At 51.0% G+C, this 21658-nt stretch overlaps 1 protein-coding gene and 1 non-coding gene across 5 annotated transcripts in view; both read right to left on the bottom strand.

The window, feature by feature from the left end:
* The window catches only part of DDX4 (DEAD-box helicase 4), a 369112-nt gene that overhangs the window by 207301 nt on the left and 140153 nt on the right, over window positions 1-21658 (bottom strand). For all 4 annotated transcript variants that reach the window (XM_030193136.1, XM_030193139.1, XM_030193137.1 and 1 more), the window contains 2 exons: window positions 15577-15639; window positions 572-619 (listed from right to left, as the gene is read on the bottom strand). In XM_030193136.1, the coding sequence (XP_030048996.1) occupies window positions 572-619; window positions 15577-15639 (111 nt within the window). The remainder of the gene's footprint in view (window positions 1-571; window positions 620-15576; window positions 15640-21658) is intronic.
* On the bottom strand, window positions 20081-20244 carry LOC115463807. Its single transcript, XR_003941090.1, has one exon. It is a non-coding gene; the product is annotated as a U1 spliceosomal RNA (small nuclear RNA).

The following is a 21658-nucleotide window of genomic DNA, read 5'->3' as shown; positions in this document are numbered from 1 at the left end:
ATAAATACGCGCACAGCTTATGCTGAAACAAGGAAGACATACAGAAGTAAAACATGCTGTCTTCAAAATGCAAATATAAAAGACTTTGAATAAAAAACCAAGTAAAAATCATACAACCAACATCATGTATACAGGAGAAAACGCAAGACCAACATCATATATAAACAAAAGAAGGAAAAACAAATAAAATAATATGCATGAAAAAGGAACATGGTGTCAATTAGTGTATGCATGTGGTGGTGCCTATACCTGTGCGCACCATATACAGCCAATTGAGAAAAATATACTGTTGCCATGGCTATTTTAAAGACGTTGGACAAAAAAAAAGGAAAAAACCATGCAACATAAAACATAAAAATGTATATACAGTATGTGCCAAAAAATATATATAAGAATATATATACTGAATGAGTTGCAAACTCATTCAAGGACTGTGAGTCAAAAGACATGGTAGAGCAAGACCTTCTTTGTGCCAATTGGTACAGATGGGAGCCTTGCCAATAGATGCTACTGTTTAGGTTAAACATGCCTATAAAACTATCAGATGTAATAGTTTGAGTAGAAAAGTTACCTCTCTCAGATTCTGAACCAAAGTCGTCATCTCCTCCTCTGTAACCACCTGTTAAGAAATTTACATACATGTCCAGAGTCAAAGCAGCGCTCATAGTATACATGAATATCACAATTCACCATCTCCTGAAGTACAGTAAAAATATCCAAGAAATTAAGAGCTCATTTTTCATACTTATTTTGGAACAGAAAATTTTAGATGACCATTTACCCTATTGCTGTACCACACCAGACTGAGACTAAGCATTAATTTAACTCTAAATTATTTACTTACTTAAAAGATTTACCCATATAATCTAAAAATTCTCCGCAGGTTACAATTAAAACATACATATTCAAATGTCAATACAACTAACATTACCAAATGTTTACTCCAATTTTGGACATCTTGCAGCTGGGCTACAGCACACTTAAGTGTACTTCAAACTAAAAGTTAATAACTTGAGCTTTGCATAGTATGTTCTGTCCTACATGCAATTGTTAGTGGTCTTTATATACAGGACCGCTTACTGTTCCCTTCAGTATGGCAAGGGTGTCTGGCTACTGCATGCGAAGCGAATGCTACATACCTGTAGAAGGTATTCTCCGAGGACAGCAGGCTGATTGTTCTCACTGATGGGTGACGTCCACGGCAGCCCCTCCAATCGGAAACTTTACTAGCAAAGTCCTTTGCTAGTCCTCGCGCGCCCGCGCGCACCGCGCATGCGCGGCCGTCTTCCCGCTCGAGCCGGCCAGTCCAGTATGTAGCAAGACAATACACTTCAAGGGAAGACACAACTCCAAAGGGGAGGCGGGCGGGTTTGTGAGAACAATCAGCCTGCTGTCCTCGGAGAATACCTTCTACAGGTATGTAGCATTCGCTTTCTCCGAGGACAAGCAGGCTGCTTGTTCTCACTGATGGGGTATCCCTAGCCCCAGGCTCACTCAAAACAACAACCATGGTCAATTGGGCCTCGCAACGGCGAGGACATAACTGAGATTGACCTAAAAAATTTACCAACTAACTGAGAGTGTAGCCTGGAACAGAACAAACAGGGCCCTCGGGGGGTGGAGTTGGATCCTAAAGCCCAAACAGGTTCTGAAGAACTGACTGCCCGAACCGACTGTCGCGTCGGGTATCCTGCTGCAGGCAGTAATGAGATGTGAATGTGTGGACAGATGACCACGTCGCAGCTTTGCAAATTTCTTCAATGGAGGCTGACTTCAAGTGGGCTACCGACGCAGCCATGGCTCGAACATTATGAGCCGTGACATGACCCTCAAGAGCCAGCCCCGCCTGGGCGTAAGTGAAGGAAATGCAATCTGCTAGCCAATTGGATATGGTGCGTTTTCCTACAGCCACTCCCCTCCTATTGGGATCAAAAGAAACAAACAATTGGGCGGACTGTCTGTGGGGCTGTGTCCGCTCCAGATAGAAGGCCAATGCTCTCTTGCAGTCCAATGTGTGCAGCTGACGCTCAGCAGGGCAGGAATGAGGACGGGGAAAGAATGCTGGCAACACAATTGACTGGTTCAGATGGAACTCCGACACGACCTTTGGCAGAAACTTAGGGTGAGTGCGGAGGACTACTCTGTTGTGATGAAATTTGGTGTAAGGGGCCTGGGCTACCAGGGCCTGAAGCTCACTGACTCTACGAGCCGAAGTAACTGCCACCAAGAAAATGACCTTCCAGGTCAAGTACTTCGGATGGCAGGAATTCAGTGGCTCAAAAGGAGGTTTCATCAGCTGGGTGAGAACGACATTGAGATCCCATGACACTGTAGGAGGCTTGACAGGGGGCTTTGACAAAAGCAAACCTCTCATGAAGCGAACAACTAAAGGCTGTCCTGAGATCGGCTTACCTTCCACACGGTAATGGTATGCACTAATCGCACTAAGGTGAACCCTTACGGAGTTGGTCTTGAGACCAGACTCAGACAAGTGCAGAAGGTAATCAAGCAGGGTCTGTGTAGGACAAGAGCGAGGATCTAAGGCCTTGCTGTCACACCAGACGGCAAACCTCCTCCAATGGAAGAAGTAACTCCTCTTAGTGGAATCTTTCCTGGAAGCAAGCAAGATGCGGGAGACACCCTCTGACAGACCCAAAGAGGCAAAGTCTATGCCCTCAACATCCAGGCCGTAAGAGCCAGCGACTGGAGATTGGGATGCAGAAGAGCCCCTTCGTCCTGTGTGATGAGGGTCGGAAAACACTCCAATCTCCACGGTTCTTCGGAGGACAACTCCAGAAGAAGAGGGAACCAGATCTGACGCGGCCAAAAGGGAGCAATCAGAATCATGGTGCCTCGGTCTTGCTTGAGTTTCAACAAAGTCTTCCCCACCAGAGGGATGGGAGGATAAGCATACAGCAGGCCCTCCCCCCAATCCAGGAGGAAGGCATCCGATGCCAGTCTGCCGTGGGCCTGAAGCCTGGAACAGAACTGAGGGACTTTGTGGTTCACTCGAGATGCGAAGAGATCTACCAAGGGGGTGCCCCACGCTTGGAAGACCTGGCGCACCACTCGGGAGTTGAGCGACCACTCGTGAGGTTGCATAATCCTGCTCAACCTGTCGGCCAGACTGTTGTTTACGCCTGCCAGATATGTGGCTTGGAGCACCATGCCTTGACGGCGAGCCCAGAGCCACATGCTGACGGCTTCCTGACACAGGGGGCGAGATCCGGTGCCCCCCTGCTTGTTGACATAGTACATGGCAACCTGGTTGTCTGTCTGAATTTGGATAATTTGGTGGGACAGCCGATCTCTGAAAGCCTTCAGAGCGTTCCAGATCGCTCGTAACTCCAGAAGATTGATCTGCAGATCGCGTTCCTGGAGGGACCAGCTTCCTTGGGTGTGGAGCCCATCGACATGAGCTCCCCATCCCAGGAGGGACGCATCCGTGGTCAGCACTTTTTGTGGCTGAGGAATTTGGAAGGGACGTCCCAGAGTCAAATTGGAGCAAATCGTCCACCAATACAGGGAGTCGAGAAAACTCGTGGACAGGTGGATCACGTCCTCTAGACCTCCGGCGGCCTGATACCACTGAGAGGCCAGGGTCCATTGAGCAGATCTCATGTGAAGGCGGGCCATGGGAGTCACATGAACTGTGGAGGCCATGTGGCCCAGCAATCTCAACATCTGCCGAGCTGTGATCTGCTGGGACGCTCGCATCCGCGAGACGAGGGACAACAAGTTGTTGGCTCTCGCCTCTGGGAGATAGGCGCGAGCCGTCCGAGAATCCAGCAGAGCTCCTATGAATTCGAGTCTCTGCGCTGGGAGAAGGTGGGACTTTGGATAATTTATCACAAACCCCAGTAGCTCCAGTAGGCGAATAGTCATCTGCATGGACTGCAGGGCTCCTGCCTCTGATGTGTTCTTTACCAGCCAATCGTCGAGATATGGGAACACGTGCACCCCCAGCCTGCGGAGTGCCGCTGCTACCACAGCTAGGCACTTTGTGAACACCCTGGGCGCAGAGGCGAGCCCAAAGGGTAGCACACAGTACTGGAAGTGGCGTGTGCCCACCTGAAATCGCAGATACTGTCTGTGAGCTGGCAGTATCGGGATGTGTGTGTAGGCATCCTTCAAGTCCAGAGAGCATAGCCAATCGTTTTGCTGAATCATGGGGAGAAGGGTGCCCAGGGAAAGCATCCTGAACTTTTCTTTTTCGAGATATTTGTTCAGGGCCCTTAGGTCTAGGATGGGACGCATCCCCCCTGTTTTCTTTTCCACAAGGAAGTACCTGGAATAGAATCCCAGCCCTTCTTGCCCGGATGGCACGGGCTCGACCGCATTGGCGCTGAGAAGGGCGGAGAGTTCCTCTGCAAGTACCTTCTTGTGTTGGAAGCTGTAAGACTGAGCTTCCGGTGGACAATTTGGAGGTTTTGATGTCAAATTGAGGGTGTATCCCTGCCGGACTATTTGCAGAACCCACTGATCGGAGGTTATGAGAGGCCACCTTTGGTGAAAAGCTTTCAACCTCCCTCCGACTGGCAGGTCGCCCGGCACGGACACTTGGATGTCGGCTATGCTCTGCTGGAGCCAGTCAAAAGCTCACCCCTTGCTTTTGCTGGGGAGCCGCGGGTCCTTGCTGAGTCGCACGCTGCTGACGAGAGCGAGCGCGCTGGGGCTTAGCCTGGGCCGCAGGCTGTCGGGAAGGAGGATTGTACCTACGCTTGCCAGAAGAGTAGGGAACAGTCTTCCTTCCCCCGAAAAATCGTCTACCTGTAGAGGTAGAGGCTGAAGGCTGCCGGCGGGCGAATTTGTCGAATGCGGTGTCCCGCTGGTGGAGAGACTCTACCACCTGTTCAACTTTTTCGCCAAAAATATTGTCCGCACGGCAAGGCGAGTCCGCAATCCGCTGCTGGAGTCTATTCTCCAGGTCGGCGGCACGCAGCCATGAGAGCCTGCGCATCACCACACCCTGAGCAGCGGCCCTGGACGCAACATCAAAAGTGTCATAAACTCCTCTGGCCAGGAATTTTCTGCACGCCTTCAGCTGCCTGACCACCTCCTGAAAAGGCTTGGCTTGCTCGGGGGGAAGAGCATCAACCAAGCCCGCCAACTGCCGCACATTGTTCCGCATGTGTATGCTCGTGTAGAGCTGGTAAGACTGGATCTTGGACACGAGCATAGAGGAATGGTAGGCCTTCCTCCCAAAGGAGTCTAAGGTTCTAGCGTCCTTGCCCGGGGGCGCCGAAGCATGTTCCCTAGACCTCTTAGCCTTCTTTAGGGCCAAATCCACAACTCCAGAGTCATGAGGCAACTGAGTGCGCATCAGCTCTGGGTCCCCATGGATCCGGTACTGGGACTCGATCTTCTTGGGAATGTGGGGATTAGTTAAGGGTTTTGTCCAGTTCGCAAGCAATGTCTTTTTTAGGACATGGTGCAAGGGAACAGTGGACGCTTCCTTAGGTGGAGAAGGATAGTCCAGGAGCTCAAACATTTCAGCCCTGGGCTCGTCCTCCACAACCACCGGGAAGGGGATGGCCATAGACATCTCCCGGACAAAGGAAGCGAAAGACAGGCTCTCAGGAGGAGAAAGCTGCCTTTCAGGAGAGGGAGTGGGATCAGACGGAAGACCCTCAGACTTCTCGTCAGAGAAATATCTGGGGTCTTCCTCTTCCTCCCACGAGGCCTCACCCTCGGTGTCAGACACAAGTTCCCGAACCTGTGTCTGCAACCTCGCCCTGCTCGACTCAGTGGAACCACGTCCACGACGGGGGCGTCGAGAGGTAGACTCCCTCGCCCGCATCGGCGAAGCTCCCTCCGCCGACGTAGTCGGGGAGCCCTCCTGGGAGGTGGCCGCGGTCGGCACCGCACGCGGTACCGACGTCGGGGACCTCAACCTGGGCGATGGGCCAGCCGGCGCCACGCTCGACGGTACCGGAGGCGCAAGCACCGCCGGTACCGGAGGGGTAGGGCGCAACAGCTCTCCCAGAATCTCTGGGAGAACGGCCCGGAGGCTCTCGTTCAGAGCGGCTGCAGAGAAAGGCAAAGAGGTCGATGCAGGCGTCGACGTCAGAACCTGTTCCGGGCGAGGAGGCTGTTCCGGGCTGTCCAGAGTGGAGCGCATCGACACCTCCTGAACAGAGGGTGAGCGGTCCTCTCGGTGCCGATGCCTGCTGGGTGCCGACTCCCTCGGCGACCCAGAGCTCTCGGTGCCGACGCGGGGAGGCGACCGATGTCGATGCTTCTTCGATTTCTTCCGAAGCATGTCACCGGAGCTCCCCGGCACCGACGAGGACGTAGAATCCAGCCGTCGCTTCCTCGGGGCCGAGGCCGAAGGAGGTCGGTCTCGGGGGGGCTGTACCGCAGGAGCCCTCAGGGTAGGAGGAGACCCACCCGAAGGCTCACCGCCACCAGCAGGGGAATGGACAGCCCTCACCTGCACTCCTGACGATGCACCACCGTCCGACGACATCAGCAGACGAGGTCCCGGTACCACCGACGTCGATGCAGCTATCCGATGTCTCGGTGCCGATGCAGAGGCCCGATGCCTCGATGCAGGGGCGGCCGAGGAAGATGGTCTGGACGCTGACGACGTCGATGCACTCGAAGATCCCGGTGCCGATGCCGACGAAGAGCCCGAGAACAACACGTTCCACTGGGCTAATCTCGCTACCTGAGTCCGCCTTTGAAGCAGGGAACACAGACTACAGTTCTGAGGGCGGTGCTCGGCCCCCAGACACTGAAGACACGACGAGTGTCGATCAGTGAGCGAGATAACCCGGGCGCACTGGGTGCACTTCTTGAAGCCGCTGGAAGGCTTCGATGTCATGGGCGGAAAAATCACGCCGGCGAAATCAAAGTCCGAAATGACGGAAAAAGAGCACCAAAAGATTTAAAGGGAGAAAATCTCGACCGAGGCCGAAAGAGGCCTACCCCGACGACGAAAGAAAACTTATCGGGGCAAAAAGCTGGAAGTACGGGAAGGGTAACACGAAAACCGGAGCACTTCCCGACACTTTAAAAGACTTTTCCGAAGAAAAAACACGTCAAAAATAACTTTGGACGCGCGAGGTCGACTTTCCGGGGCTCGACACGGCGAAAACAGGGTATGATACATACCTGTAGCAGTTGTTCTCCGAGGACAGCAGGCTGATTGTTCTCACGACTGGGTTGACGTCCGCGGCAGCCCCCACCAACCGGAAGAAGCTTCGCGGGACGGTCGGCACGCAGGCCACGCCCACCGCGCATGCGCGACCGTCCTCCCGCCCGTGCGCGACCGCTCCCGCCAGTTGAATGACAAGCAATAAAATATGAAACACAACTCCAAAGGGGAGGAGGGAGGGTAGGTGAGAACAATCAGCCTGCTGTCCTCGGAGAACAACTGCTACAGGTATGTATCATACCCTTTCTCCGAGGACAAGCAGGCTGCTTGTTCTCACGACTGGGGTATCCCTAGCTCTCAGGCTCACTCAAAACAACAACCCAGGTCAATTGAACCTCGCAACGGCGAGGGTACAACAAAAATTGACCTACGAAGAACAACTAACTGAGAGTGCAGCCTGACCAGAATAAATTCGGGTCCTGGAGGGTGGAGTTGGATTTACACCCCAAACAGATTCTGCAGCACCGACTGCCCGAACCGACTGTCGCGTCGGGTATCCTGCTGGAGGCAGTAATGAGATGTGAATGTGTGGACAGATGACCACGTCGCAGCCTTGCAAATCTCTTCAATAGTGGCTGACTTCAAGTGGGCCACTGACGCTGCCATGGCTCTAACACTATGAGCCGTGACATGACCCTCAAGAGCCAGCCCAGCCTGGGCGTAAGTGAAGGAAATGCAATCTGCTAGCCAATTGGAGATGGTGCGTTTCCCGACAGCGACCCCTAGCCTGTTAGGGTCGAAAGAAATAAACAATTGGGCGGACTGTCTGTGGGGCTGTGTCCGCTCCAAGTAGAAGGCCAATGCTCTCTTGCAGTCCAATGTGTGCAACTGACGTTCAGCAGGGCAGATATGCGGCCTGGGGAAGAATGTTGGCAAGACAATTGACTGGTTAAGATGGAACTCCGACACCACCTTCGGCAGGAACTTTGGGTGAGTGCGGAGCACTACTCTGTTGTGATGAAATTTAGTATATGGAGCATGAGCTACTAGGGCTTGAAGCTCACTGACCCTACGAGCTGAAGTAACTGCCACCAAGAAAATGACCTTCCAGGTCAAGTACTTCAGATGGCAGGTATTCAGTGGCTCAAAAGGAGGTTTCATCAGCTGGGTGAGGACGACGTTGAGATCCCATGACACTGTAGGAGGCTTGATAGGGGGCTTTGACAAAAGCAAGCCTCGCATGAATCGAACGACTAAAGGCTCTCCAGAGATGGCTTTACCTTCCACACGATAATGGTAAGCACTAATCGCACTAAGGTGATTCCTTACTGAGTTGGTCTTGAGGCCAGACTCTGATAAGTGCAGAAGGTATTCAAGCAGGTTCTGTGCAGGGCAAGAACGAGGTTCTAGGGCCTTGCTCTCACACCAAACGACAAACCTCCTCCACTTGAAAAAGTAACTCTTTTTAGTGGAATCCTTCCTAGAGGCAAGCAAGACCCGGGAGACACCCTCAGACAGACCCAACGCAGCGAAGTCTACGCCCTCAACATCCAGGCCGTGAGAGCCAGGGATTGAAGGTTGGGGTGCAGCAACGCTCCGTCGTTCTGCGAAATGAGAGTCGGAAAACACTCCAATCTCCACGGTTCTTCGGAGGACAACTCCAGAAGAAGAGGGAACCAGATCTGACGGGGCCAAAAGGGCGCTATCAGAATCATGGTGCCGCGGTCTTGCTTGAGCTTCAGTAAGGTCTTCCCCACCAAAGGTATGGGAGGATAAGCATACAGGAGGCCGGTCCCCCAATGAAGGAGAAAGGCATCTGACGCTAGCCTGCCGTGTGTCTGAAGTCTGGAACAGAACAGAGGCAGCTTGTGGTTGGTCTGAGAGGCGAAAAGATCCATCGAGGGGGTGCCCCACTCTCGGAAGATCTTGCGTACCACTCTGGAATGGAGCGACCACTCGTGCGGTTGCATGACTCTGCTCAGTCTGTCGGCCAGACTGTTGTTTACGCCTGCCAGGTACGTGGCTTGGAGAAGCATGCCGAACCGACACGCCCAACGCCACATACCGACGGCTTCCTGACACAGGGGGCGAGATCCGGTGCCCCCCTGCTTGTTGACGTAATACATTGCAACCTGATTGTCTGTCCGAATTTGGATAATTTGGCAGGACAGCCGATCTCTGAAAGCCTTCAGTGCGTTCCAGATCGCTCGGAGCTCCAGGAGGTTGATCTGCAGATCCTTTTCCTGGAGGGACCACAGACCCTGGGTGTGAAGCCCATCGACATGGGCTCCCCACCCCAGGCGAGATGCATCCGTCGTCAGCACTTTCGTGGGCTGCGGAATTTGGAATGGACGTCCCAGGGTCAAATTGGTCCGTATGGTCCACCAGAGCAGTGAAGTGCGGCAACTGGTGGAGAGGCGGATGACATCCTCTAGATTCCCGGTGGCTTGGAACCACTGGGAAGCTAGGGTCCATTGAGCAGATCTCATGTGAAGACGAGCCATGGGAGTCACATGAACTGTGGAGGCCATATGACCCAGAAGTCTCAACATCTGCCGAGCTGTGATCTGCTGAGACGCTCTGGTCTGCGAAGCCAGGGCCAAGAGATTGGTGGCCCTCGCTTCGGGAAGGTAGGCCTGAGCCGTCTGAGAATTCAGCAGCGCTCCTATGAATTCCAGAGACTGAGTTGGCTGGAGATGGGACTTTGGGTAATTTATCACAAACCCCAGCAGCTCCAGAAGTTGAATAGTGCACTGCATGGACCGGAGGGCTCCGGCCTCCGAGGTGTTCTTGACCAGCCAATCGTCGAGATATGGAAACACGTGCACTCCCAGCTTGCGTAGGTAGGCCGCTACCACCACGAGGCACTTTGTGAACACTCGTGGGGCAGAGGCGAGCCCAAAGGGCAGCACACAATACTGAAAGTGCCGTGCGCCCAGGCGGAATCTGAGATACTGTCTGTGAGCTGGCAGTATCGGGATGTGAGTGTATGCGTCCTTTAAATCCAGGGAACATAGCCAATCGTTTTTCTGAATCATTGGCAGAAGGGTGCCCAAGGAAAGCATCCTGAACTTTTCTTTGACCAGGAATTTGTTCAGGCCTCTCAGGTCTAGGATGGGACGCATCCCCCCTGTTTTCTTTTCCACAAGGAAGTACCTGGAATAGAATCCCTGCCCTTCCTGCCCGGGTGGTACGGGCTCGACCGCATTGGCGCTGAGAAGGGCGGAGAGTTCCTCTGCAAGTACCTGCTTGTGATGGGAGCTGAAAGACTGAGCTCCCGGAGGACAATTTGGAGGCAGGGAGGCCAAATTCAGGGCGTATCCGTACCGCACTATTTGGAGAACCCACTGGTCGGAGGTTATGAGAGGCCACCTTTGGTGAAAGAATTTTAACCTCCCTCCGACCGGCAGGTCGTCCGGTACGGACACTTGTAGGGCGGCTATGTTCCCGTGGATCCAGTCAAAAGCCCGTCCCCGGCTTTTGCTGTGGAGGCGCAGGGGGCTGCTTAGGCGCACGCTGTTGACGGGAACGAGCGCGCTGGGGCTGTCCCTGTGCCTGACGAGGCCTTCGGGCCGGCTGGTTGTACCTACGCTTCGCAAAAGAATAGGGTGCAGCCTGCCGAGCCCGGGAAAAACGCCCGCCCGCGGGGGCGGGTGCTGAAGGCGCCCGGTGGGAGAGCTTGTCGAGAGCGGTTTCCCGCTGATGCAGTTGGTCAACCATCTGCTCGACCTTCTCGCCAAAAATATTATCCCCCCGGCAAGGGACGTCGGCCAGTCTCTGCTGGGTGCGGTTGTCCAGGTCAGAGGCACGCAGCCATGAGAGCCTGCGCATCACTATACCTTGGGCCGCAGCACGAGATGCCACGTCACAGGTGTCAAAAATCCCCCTGGACAGGAACTTTCTGCACGCCTTCAGCTGCCTGACCACCTCCTGATAAGGCCTGGACTGCTCCGGCGGGAGCTTATCGACCAGGTCCGCCAGCTGTTGCACATTGGTCCGCATGTGGATGCTCATATAGAGCAGGTAAGATTGGATGCGGGTCACGAGCATGGAGGATTGGTAGGCCTTCCTCCCAAATGAGTCCAGAGTGCGAGACTCCTGCCCCGGGGGCGCCGAGGCGGTATCCCTCGAACTCCGTGCCCTCTTGAGAACAGAATCCACGACCGCTGAGTCATGGGGCAACTGGGGCCGCATGAGCTCTGGGTCAGAGTGGATCCTGTACTGGGACTCTGCTTTCTTGGGAATGGTGGGGTTAGTTAGTGGTCTCACCCAGTTCCGAAGCAGCGTCTCCTTCAGGACATTGTGCAGCGGTACCGTGGAGGACTCTCTAGGTGGTGATGGATAGTCGAGGACCTCGAGCATCTCGGCCCTCGGCTCTTCCACAGAGACCACGGGAAAGGGAATGCTTATAGACATATCCCGCACAAAGGAGGCAAAGGAGAGACTCTCAGGAGGTGAGAGCTTCCTCTCCGGTGACGGCGTGGGGTCCGAGGGAAGGCCCGTAGACTCCTCTGAGGAGAAATATCTCGGGTCCTCCTCTTCCCCCCACGAGTCCTCATCCTCGGTATCGGACATTAGCTCATGTAGCTGAGTCCGGTACCGGGCCCGGCTCGACGTCGAGGCGCCAAGGTCTCGGTGTCGTCGAGCGGTGGACTCCCGCGCCGGCGGGGACGGAGCTCCCTCCATCGACGTCGACGGGGACTCCACCTGCGTGGCGGTCGAGACCGGCACCGCAAGCGGCGGCGGTGTCGACAGCCCCGGCGCCGGGCTAGAGCTCGCCGGCGCCACAGTCATCGGCGCCGGGGGCGCAAGCACCCCCGACGCCGGCACAGCCTGGCGCATCAGCCCTTCCAGGATCCCCGGAAGGATGGCTCCGAGGCACTCGTCCAGGCCCGCTGCCGGGAAAGGCGGTGGGGCCGGTAAGGGTGTCGGTGCCAGAAGCTGCTGGGGGCCAGGAGACGGCACCGAGGTGCCGGAACCCCGACGCGTCGGTACCTCCACCACCGACGGAGATCTCTCCTCTCTGCGATGACGCTTCGGCGTCGACTCCTCTTCAGGATGCACCGAGGGCTCCCGGTGACGGCGCTTCTTATCTTTTTTCCGGTGCACGTCACCGGCGCCGGAGGGCATGGAGGAGGAGGAGGTCGATCCCCCTCGGTCTCGAGGTACCGGGTCCGACAGGGTTCGGTCCCGTGGCTCACGAGTTGAGGGAGTGACCGGGGCCGACTGCCCACGCGGCCTCTCAACCCCACTCTCACCGGCGGACCGGCGGGCCAACGGGACCTGTTCTCCTGGGGTCGCTGCCATCGGTGCCGATGTCTCGGGCATCGATACCGGTACCGAAGAACCGGCCTTCGATACCGATGCCGTCGAGGTCGACGTCGAGGGGCCGGCGCAAGTTCCAAAAAGACGGTCCCGCAGAACTTGCCTCGCAACCTGAGTCCGTTTCCGGAGACCGAGACACAAAGCGCATGACTTGAGATTGTGCTCCGGCCCGAGGCACTGGAGGCACCAAGCGTGGGTGTCGGTCTGCGAGATCGGCCGGCCGCAGCGACCACACTTCTTAAATCCACTCGGGACCTTCGAGGACATCGACGGAAAAATCGCATCGGCGAAGTCAAAGTCGGCAATGGTGGCTAAAATCACACCACGAAAAAATCAACCGACCGAGCGGCCACTAGGCCGCAACGTGGCGTCCCCGCTAGAAAGCGAGGGAAAAAGGGGAGCGCGTGCTCCACACGCGCAAAAAGAAATTTCTTCTTTCTTTTTTTTTTTTTAAACAATACAAACAAAACAGAAGGAACCGAACGGTCCAAGCGACGATCCGCGTAAACGCGGTCGAAAATCCGGCGGCTGAACAGAGAGAGAGGCAAACGCACCACTCTCTCAGTCGCGGAAAAAAAGTAACTGGCGGGAGCGGTCGCGCACGGGCGGGAGGACGGCCGCGCATGCGCGGTGGGCGTGGCCTGCGTGCCGACCGTCCCGCGAAGCTTCTTCCGGTTGGTGGGGGCTGCCGCGGACGTCAACCCAGTCGTGAGAACAAGCAGCCTGCTTGTCCTCGGAGAAACGACCGTACCGAGTGCGGACAAAAGAAGACTGGCCGGCTCGAGCCGGTTTCGGGCGGGAAGACGGCCGCGCGGGCGCGCGAGGACTAGCAAAGGACTTTGCTAGAGAAGTTTCCGATTGGAGGGGCTGCCGTGGACATCACCCATCAGTGAGAACAAGCAGCCTGCTTGTCCTCGGAGAATATCAAGTAAACTACCGCCACTGCATTAGTTAACGCGTTAACAGAAAAATGGGAGCAAGTCATCAGAAGGAACCATGGCTCACTAAAAAGCAAAAGCAGAAAACCAGCATCAATAGAAAAGGTTCCCGGGAGAAGACAAAATTCTTCAAATCTAGGTATAGAACCAACCGGGACTAACTACAGAAGATATGTCACCCCGCATGGCAACACTGAGGTAGAACCAGCTGAGGCATAGAAAAAAAAAATAAAAGTTATATACTTGCTGTGCTGTAGTGTTCCTCCAAGAAATCAGCTGAACTGCTATAGTTAAGTCTCATCACACAGGGCCAGGGTGGAGCTGGAAGGTGGGGAAGCGCCCCCAGCTGAGGGACCCGGCTCATTGGGTATCATTCATTTCAAGTAAAACATGAGATATTCAGCTATAACCCCCGCTCAACTGCCACCTGGGAAATGCAGGGAGGGCAGGAGTTGCCAGACTGGCACCAAACAGGAGCTGTCCAATCTGTCCACCATCCAATAGGAGACAAGAGAAAAATACTGACACTCCAGGTTGCACAGTGACTATAAGGGAGAGCTACTTGGAACTATTTTCACTGTCTCCTTCCGCTGGTAGACGGACAAAATTTTTCGGAGACGAGAAGGCGGTAGAACTAAAGGACATGAATTGAGGTTGAAGGGGGGGGGGGGGGGGGGGGCAGGCTCAGGACTAATGTTAGGAAGTATTTTTTCACAGAGAGGGTGATGGATATGTGGAATGCCCTCCCGCGGGAGGTGGTGGAGATGAAAACGGTAATGGAATTCAAACATGTGTGGGATAAACACAAAGGAATCCTGTTTAGAAGGAATGGTTCCGTGGAATCTTAGCGAAGATTGGGTGGTGATGCTGGTGACGTTTGCTCTGATAGTTTGCGTCCAGCATTTTCTGATTAGTGCTACGTGATCAGTGAGTTGACAACACACATACAAGTAGGACTCCTCGTTTTGCATTCACTACTTGGTGTACTTATTGACCCCTGACGCAGACGCTTTTTAGCGTCGAAACACGGCATGTGTCGGGTCGTTATCATTGATATAATAAAGACTGTTGGACTCACGTCTCCAGTGGTGAATCATCTTTGTTTAGTCTCTACTCTTGCCTTCTGCACTGGTAATTGGGAAACTAAATGGGAGTTGGGCAGACTTCTACGCTTTTTGTCCTGATTGTGACTGAATAGATAGGGATGGGCTGGAGTGTAAATTTTAAGAGGCTTCAACGTTAGCTTCAGAACAGTACAAGAACAGTGGTGGGCAGACTTCTACGGTCTGTGCCCTGAGAAAGGGAACGGCAAATCAAACTCAGGTATACATATAAAGTATCACATACCATGTAAATGAGTTTATCTTGCTGGGCAGACTGGATGGACCGTACAGGGCTTTATCTGCCGTCATTTACTATGTTACTATGTTATATAATCTATTAGTTTGGACTGGTTTGGTATAGATGACAAGGAAAGTTCTGGATTTTTATGCCAAATAGTGAGCAGGAGTGGCACCACGACTAATGAAATAATGAAAAAAATGTAAATGTTTAAGAAAAAGGAATGAGAGATCATCTAAAGAGAGGTAAAACCTCTTAAGTACCAGAAGGGATTTGATTTTACATCCGTTCAGCAGAGTAAAACAATAGGAAACTGAGGAGCTTAGGAAACTGCAGAATGCATTAAGAACAGCACTTTAAACTAAGTGCTGCGCTCTGAGAGCGCTATTCTGCCCAATTACCTATTTGGGTAATTGGTTAAATCCTGCTTGTTGATAGAAAAAAAAATATTCAATGGGGGCAATATGTACAAAGCATCCCCCACCCCAAATACAAAAACAACCAAATATGATCTGAAAGGCAAAAAAGTACAAAAAATAAAAAAAATAAATAAACCAGAGGATATCAGCCCAAAGGTTGTGCAGGTGCAAGTTGAAGGGAGTCAGCTATTAGAAAAATTTAAGGAGTTGCAGACAGTGCTGCATAATAAACTCAGAATGCATGTCTAGGACACACTGGATGAATTTGCCAGATCAGATTGAGATAAAACAACAGTGACTCACTTAACTGTGTAATGCCAAATTTAACCTCTGAACTTTAGTGAATTTATATGAGAGGTATATACTAAGGAAAACAGGTTATGAGGCAGCTTTATAAAACAAGCCCAAAATAAGAAGTTTTTCAATTTTAACAAGGAAAAAAAAAACATCTTACCTCTTCCACCAAATCCTCTACCTCTGCCACCTCTACCACTGCCTCTGGAATTTTCATCACCACCTGAAAAACATGCATTTAATGTAAGTCTGCAAATAGATTAGCAACATTTGCCAACAGTTCTCCAAAGACAATCCTACAGAACTGGGAAATGTCACATTAAATTTGGCATTTTAAATTGGTTTAGCTAGTTATCCAAGACAGGCTGCAGAATTGATGGGGCAGAGACGGGAGTAGTGGACCGACGCAGAGCGAACCAATGCATAGGGACCTCCTGAATAGAGGGGAAGTGATCCTCCTGGCACAGACCCTTGCTGGGTGCCAAATCCCTATATGCCCCAGAGCACACGGCACCAAGTGTAGAGGACGAACAATGCCGATGTTCCTTGCCCTTCGCTTGGCATTGAGACTCCTCTATGCTGACGAGGACGTTGTTGAATCCTCACTTTTTTTTTTCACGGAGAGAGTGGTGGATGCTTGGAATGCCCTCCCGCGGGAGGTGGTGGAGAGGAAAACAGTAACAGAATTCAAACATGCGTGGGACAAACATAAAGGAATCCTGCTCAGAAGGAAGGGATCCCCAGAAGCTTAGCCGGTGGTGGGAGGCAGAGCTGATGGTTGGGAGGTGGGGATAGTGCTGGGCAGACTTATACGGTCTGTGCCAGAGCCGGTGGTGGGAGATGGGGCTGGTGGTTGGGAGGCGGGGATAGTGCTGGGCAGACTTATACGGTCTGTGCCCTGAAAAAGACAGGTACAAATCAAGGTAAGGTATACACAAAAAAATGGCACATGTGAGTTTATCTTGTTGGGCAGACTGGATGGACCGTGCCGTCATCTACTATGTTACTATGTTATCTTGGTGTCGGGGTCTGACACTGACCGGTCCTGGAGGCCCTATCCAGAACTTGGTGTTGAGACAGGTGGAGACCCACTTGACGTACTACTACTCCTACTAGTGTCCATAAGTCTTGAAGAACCCAAGTGGACAGATACTCCTGATGTCAGTGCAGTCTTCAACGTTGACCTCAGGGACTCGGAACTGGCTCAAAAAAATCATGAAATAAGCTCCCCCCCCAAAACCAGTGCTTTTCTTCATTTGAAGACAGGAGGTTATGGTCAGACCATGAACACTGAGGCCAAGATGCACTAAAAAATCGTTAAAGCCCTTCCCTTACCGATTCCCTTAGCGAATCGCTAAGGAACGGGCATGCATCAAAGAATAGGAATGCAAATGAGCTGCTCGTTGTAGCTCACTTGAATTCTCTATTCCATCATTAAACAGTCGGCCGGTCGAGCATGCGCAGAGCAGCCAAGCGTTATGCTGGCTGCTTTGCGCATGCCAAGGACGTCCTTTATGGACGTCCTTCACTATATATAAAAAAGATGAGCTGTGCCTATGGATGTCCAGGAAGGAAAGGAGGGAAGTGATCAGCTGTTGCCCACTGCAGCGCCTTCACACAGAGGTGAGAGACACTGTGAGGACCCGGTCCGGTGGCAGACTGAGGGGGTGCGGGTGGAGGGGGGTGCGGGTGGAGGGGGGAGCAGCGGCGGTGACGATGGCGGGAAGGCGGGGGCTGTCATTTCAATGAAGGGGGAGGGGGGAGCGCCAGCGACATCGGAAGGGAAAAAAGAAAGCCAAGTGCTCGTCAGCTTGTTCTTTTTTTTTTTTTACATGATAGGCACTTTCCCCACTGGTCTCCAAAGCGATTTAGTGCAGCTCATTATAATAGCCTTTGAACCATTTAGTGCAGCTCATTATAATAGCCTTTGAATCATCTGAGGATCTGAAGGCGATGAAACAGTGTGACAAGGCGGTGGCCGTAGCTAGAAGGTTACTAGGCTGTATAGAGAGAGGTGTGACCAGCAGAAGAAAAGAGGTGTTGATGCCCCTGTACAAGTCGTTGATGAGGCCCCACCTGGAGTATTGTGTTCAGTTTTGGAGGGCGTATCTAGCTAAGGATGTAAAAAGAATTGAAGTGGTGCAAAGAAAAGCTACGAGGATGGTATGGGATTTGCGTTACAAGACGTATGAGGAGAGACTTGCGGACCTGAACATGTATACCCTGGAGGAAAGGAGGAACACTGGAGAGATGAACTCATGGTTTTGTCCCATTTACGCCTCAAGAGGGGTAATATCAAGATTAAGGCCCAAGGGGTTGGGTAATATAAAGGGAATTCCATATGCCCAGAAATATACCACCTACGAATGAAGTTTTCTGTCTGGCATAATATCTACTAGCAATCCAAATTGTACCAGTTGATCTTAAGACTCAGATAATTTGATGGCCTCATAGAATACCTTCTGGAATGGATGGTACCACGGTATGTTAACCCTGGTGTCACCCTATGGGATAGGGTGAAGAGGGGAATGTTAATATATGGCCTAGCTTGGGATCCATCCACTGGAATAGTGATGGGTCAATTTACATACCTTAAATAGCTAAAACAACTGAAAAAGTACTGACTAGGCCAAACAACAAGAAAGTGATTTAATATTTGAGAATCTGCAAAAAGCAGGTCTGAACAATGAGTCCTGACACAAACTGGTACAACTGTCACTTTAAATCAGATGAACTCATGGTTTTGTCCCATTTACGCCTCAAGAGGGGTAATATCAAGATTAAGGCCCAAGGGGTTGGGTAATATAAAGGGAATTCCATATGCCCAGAAATATACCACCTACGAATGAAGTTTTCTGTCTGGCATAATATCTACTAGCAATCCAAATTGTACCAGTTGATCTTAAGACTCAGATAATTTGATGGCCTCATAGAATACCTTCTGGAATGGATGGTACCACGGTATGTTAACCCTGGTGTCACCCTATGGGATAGGGTGAAGAGGGGAATGTTAATATATGGCCTAGCTTGGGATCCATCCACTGGAATAGTGATGGGTCAATTTACATACCTTAAATAGCTAAAACAACTGAAAAAGTACTGACTAGGCCAAACAACAAGAAAGTGATTTAATATTTGAGAATCTGCAAAAAGCAGGTCTGAACAATGAGTCCTGACACAAACTGGTACAACTGTCACTTTAAATCAGATGAACAAAATGGAGTCTATTAGTTTTGTATCAAAGGCTACAGAGGTTATACAGAGTTCTTAAAAGTATTGCGACACAGAATCATAGAAAAATCCATCTGGTTATTAAAAGTTTGAAACACGTAATGAATTCCTGTATCATATACTGAGTTCAAAGCATTTGTAAAGATGAACTTTAGAGAAAATAAGAACTATAAGGGTTAATCTCTATACAATAAAACTTTAAGAGGCAGGGAAGGAATTTTGAAAGTAGTAGATAAGACGTGAAAAGAAAAATTAGAGAGCCAAGAAGTGAACATCAGCACTAGTTATTTTATTTTAAACAACGTTACAAAGAAACAGTGTTTTAGATGGCACATAATATAGAACCTTTTCATAGTAAATATCTGGAATAATTATGCAAGTTTCAAAGAACACATACACATACAAGATGTTCAAATATTTGAAAGGTATTAATCCGCAAACAAACCTTTTCCAGAGATGGGAAGGCGGTAGAACGATAGGGCATGAAATGAGATTGAAGGGGGGCAGACTCATGAAGAATATCTGGAAGTATTTTTTCACGGAGAGGGTGGTGGATGCTTGGAATGCCCTCCCGCGGGGGGTGGTGGAGATGAAAACGGTAACGGAATTCAAACATGCGTGGGATAAACATAAAGGAATCCTGTGCAGAAGAAAGGGATCCTCAGCAGCTTAGCCTAGAATGGGTGGCAGAGCTGGTGGTTGGGAGGCGGGGCTAGTGTGGGCAGACATATACGGTCTGTGCTGGGGCTGGTGGTTGTGAGGCGGGACTAGTGCTGGGCAGACTTATACGGTCTGTGCCGGGGCTGGTGGTTGGGAGGCAGGGATAGTGCTGAGCAGACTTATACGGTCTGTGCCAGAGCTGGTGGTTGGGAGGTGGGTTGGTGGTTGGGAGGCGGGGATAGGGCTGGCCAGACTTATACGGTCTGTGCACTGAAGAAGACAGGACAAATAAAAAAGTAGCACATATGAATTTATCTTCTTGGGCAGACTGGATGGACCGTGCAGATCTTTTTCTGCCGTCATCTACTATGTTACTATCTGCATTCCGTTTTCCTTAGCTGCTACAGTGATAGGAAAATTGCCGTTACAGCACTTGAAGGCACTGGGAACTTTAGTGAACATGAGTCTTTACCAGAGATGGTCGGATTGTACTGGGTACAGAAACAAATTCAAAAGATGTGATGCTGCCTGAAAAACAAAAAATTAAAACTGGGAAAAAAAGAAACTAAGAGTATGCTCTCACGCAATTCATCAGAAGCTCCAGACTGGGCAACATGGTGCAGCATTACCCAGGCTCTACTGCCTGGCATATTGCTTGGTCACACTAGCCTAGGGTGCTTGACATACTGTTCCTCATGGCTAGTCATCTTTCTTTAAATTACAGCTCTTTGTATTTTGAAAAAGTTAATTTTCTGTTTTTTTTAACCACAATAAAGGGGAAAGCGCGAACGCAGTCCCCCACTACCAGAAATTATGCAGTCGACTTTCCCACATTTGGGGAAATCGCAGGGGTCAACCCATCCAGAGTGCAATGGATGAGCCTCACCCTGGGAGAACCACCTTCCTGATCATGGTATCTCCCCTGCCAGGTAAGTATGAGTTGCTTTAGAAAAGTTTGGAAAGTCCCCTCTCGGCCAGCACTGTACAGATAAGGGAGGTATTTTAACTCTGCTAAACATCAACCATTTGAGAAAGAAAATCCTTCAGAGTCGTTCCACAGTGGCAACAATTATTTATATCATTTAAATGACCCCTAAAGGGAAATCAAATTGAACTCTAAAATAACCATTTTTTTTTTATTTCCCAGAGTCCTGTGTTCTCTGTATTTGCATATGGTGACGTGCCTTCATGCAAGTAAGGTGATTTCCTAGCAGTTGGGCTTTTTGTATGTTAAGCTAATCGTTATCTGCACTTTTAATTTTGGCTTTCTGTGTTTGAAGACAATGGTTTAGGTTAATGGCTAAAACAAATTACTTAGTTTAGGCACATACATGCTATATTGTAGATTTTATGCGAGTCTGCAAGGTATTCTGACAAAGGGTGGGGCAGAATCCTTTTTCACAGTGAGGGAGACAAGAACAAAGGCTAATTTTCTCCTGAAGCAGCTAGGGAAGAGTTTAGTTCCAGAATTCTTTTTTCCTTTAACTGTTAACAGAATAATTTACCAGTGTGAATGTTAAGGGTAGGGAGAAAACATTATAATGGGGATGAAAACCCCCCCCACAAATGCCTAAATATTTACAGAGATCCCAGCAAACTTTGAATGCCTTCTAATTTGTAATTATAACAAGTATGTAATGCATATATGCCCTGATGCTCAGAACTCCCTCACTAAGCCAAAAGTGCAACTAGCTTGCCAAAGCTAAAAGGAAATGATATTCAAATTAGATACGCGCTGTTAAAATGAAAGCAAGGGGAGAACATGCTTGGTGCATGTGCAAAAGAGTTTCATGGTAAGCCCAGCTCCTGTGCGTATGCTCCAGGCAAATCTGCACGTGAAGCACACATTGGCGTCTGTTTTCTGCATGTTCAATAAGCTTTTTGAAATTTTTTTTTAATTTGGAAGGCTTATATTTAAATGCAAGAAACATGCGCCAGTGTGTGCTTTCACTTTTTTTTTTTTTTTTAATAGCGCACATTTGTTTTTCATTACTGGAGCTTAGGGGCTTGCACAGGATTCTTTCTGCTTCAAATTTTTAAAAAACCCGGCAGATTTTAAAGAAAGAACTAGCCGTTGAGCCCGTAAAAACGGGCTAGTATAGGACGGGGGGGGGGGGGGGGGGGGTTGAAAGGCCCCCCCAGCCACCGCGCTCGCCGCTGCCCCTCCGAGGTCACCGCTACACCCCCCCCCGGAGTCGCCGCCACCCCTCCACCCGGGCCGGGCCCTCGCTTCGCTATTGAAACAGCGCGGGAACGCAGCACACAGCTCAGATGAGCTGCTGTCCTTCTTCTCGGGACACAGGCAGGGAAGGAAGGCCGATGGCAGCTGAGCTGTGTGCTCCGTTCCCGCG

The sequence above is a fragment of the Microcaecilia unicolor genome, chromosome 2 (genome assembly GCF_901765095.1).
Source record: "Microcaecilia unicolor chromosome 2, aMicUni1.1, whole genome shotgun sequence".
Taxonomy (NCBI): domain Eukaryota; kingdom Metazoa; phylum Chordata; class Amphibia; order Gymnophiona; family Siphonopidae; genus Microcaecilia; species Microcaecilia unicolor.
Note: the sequence above shows the minus strand (reverse complement) of the source record. Positions and strands in the feature narration are given on the sequence as shown.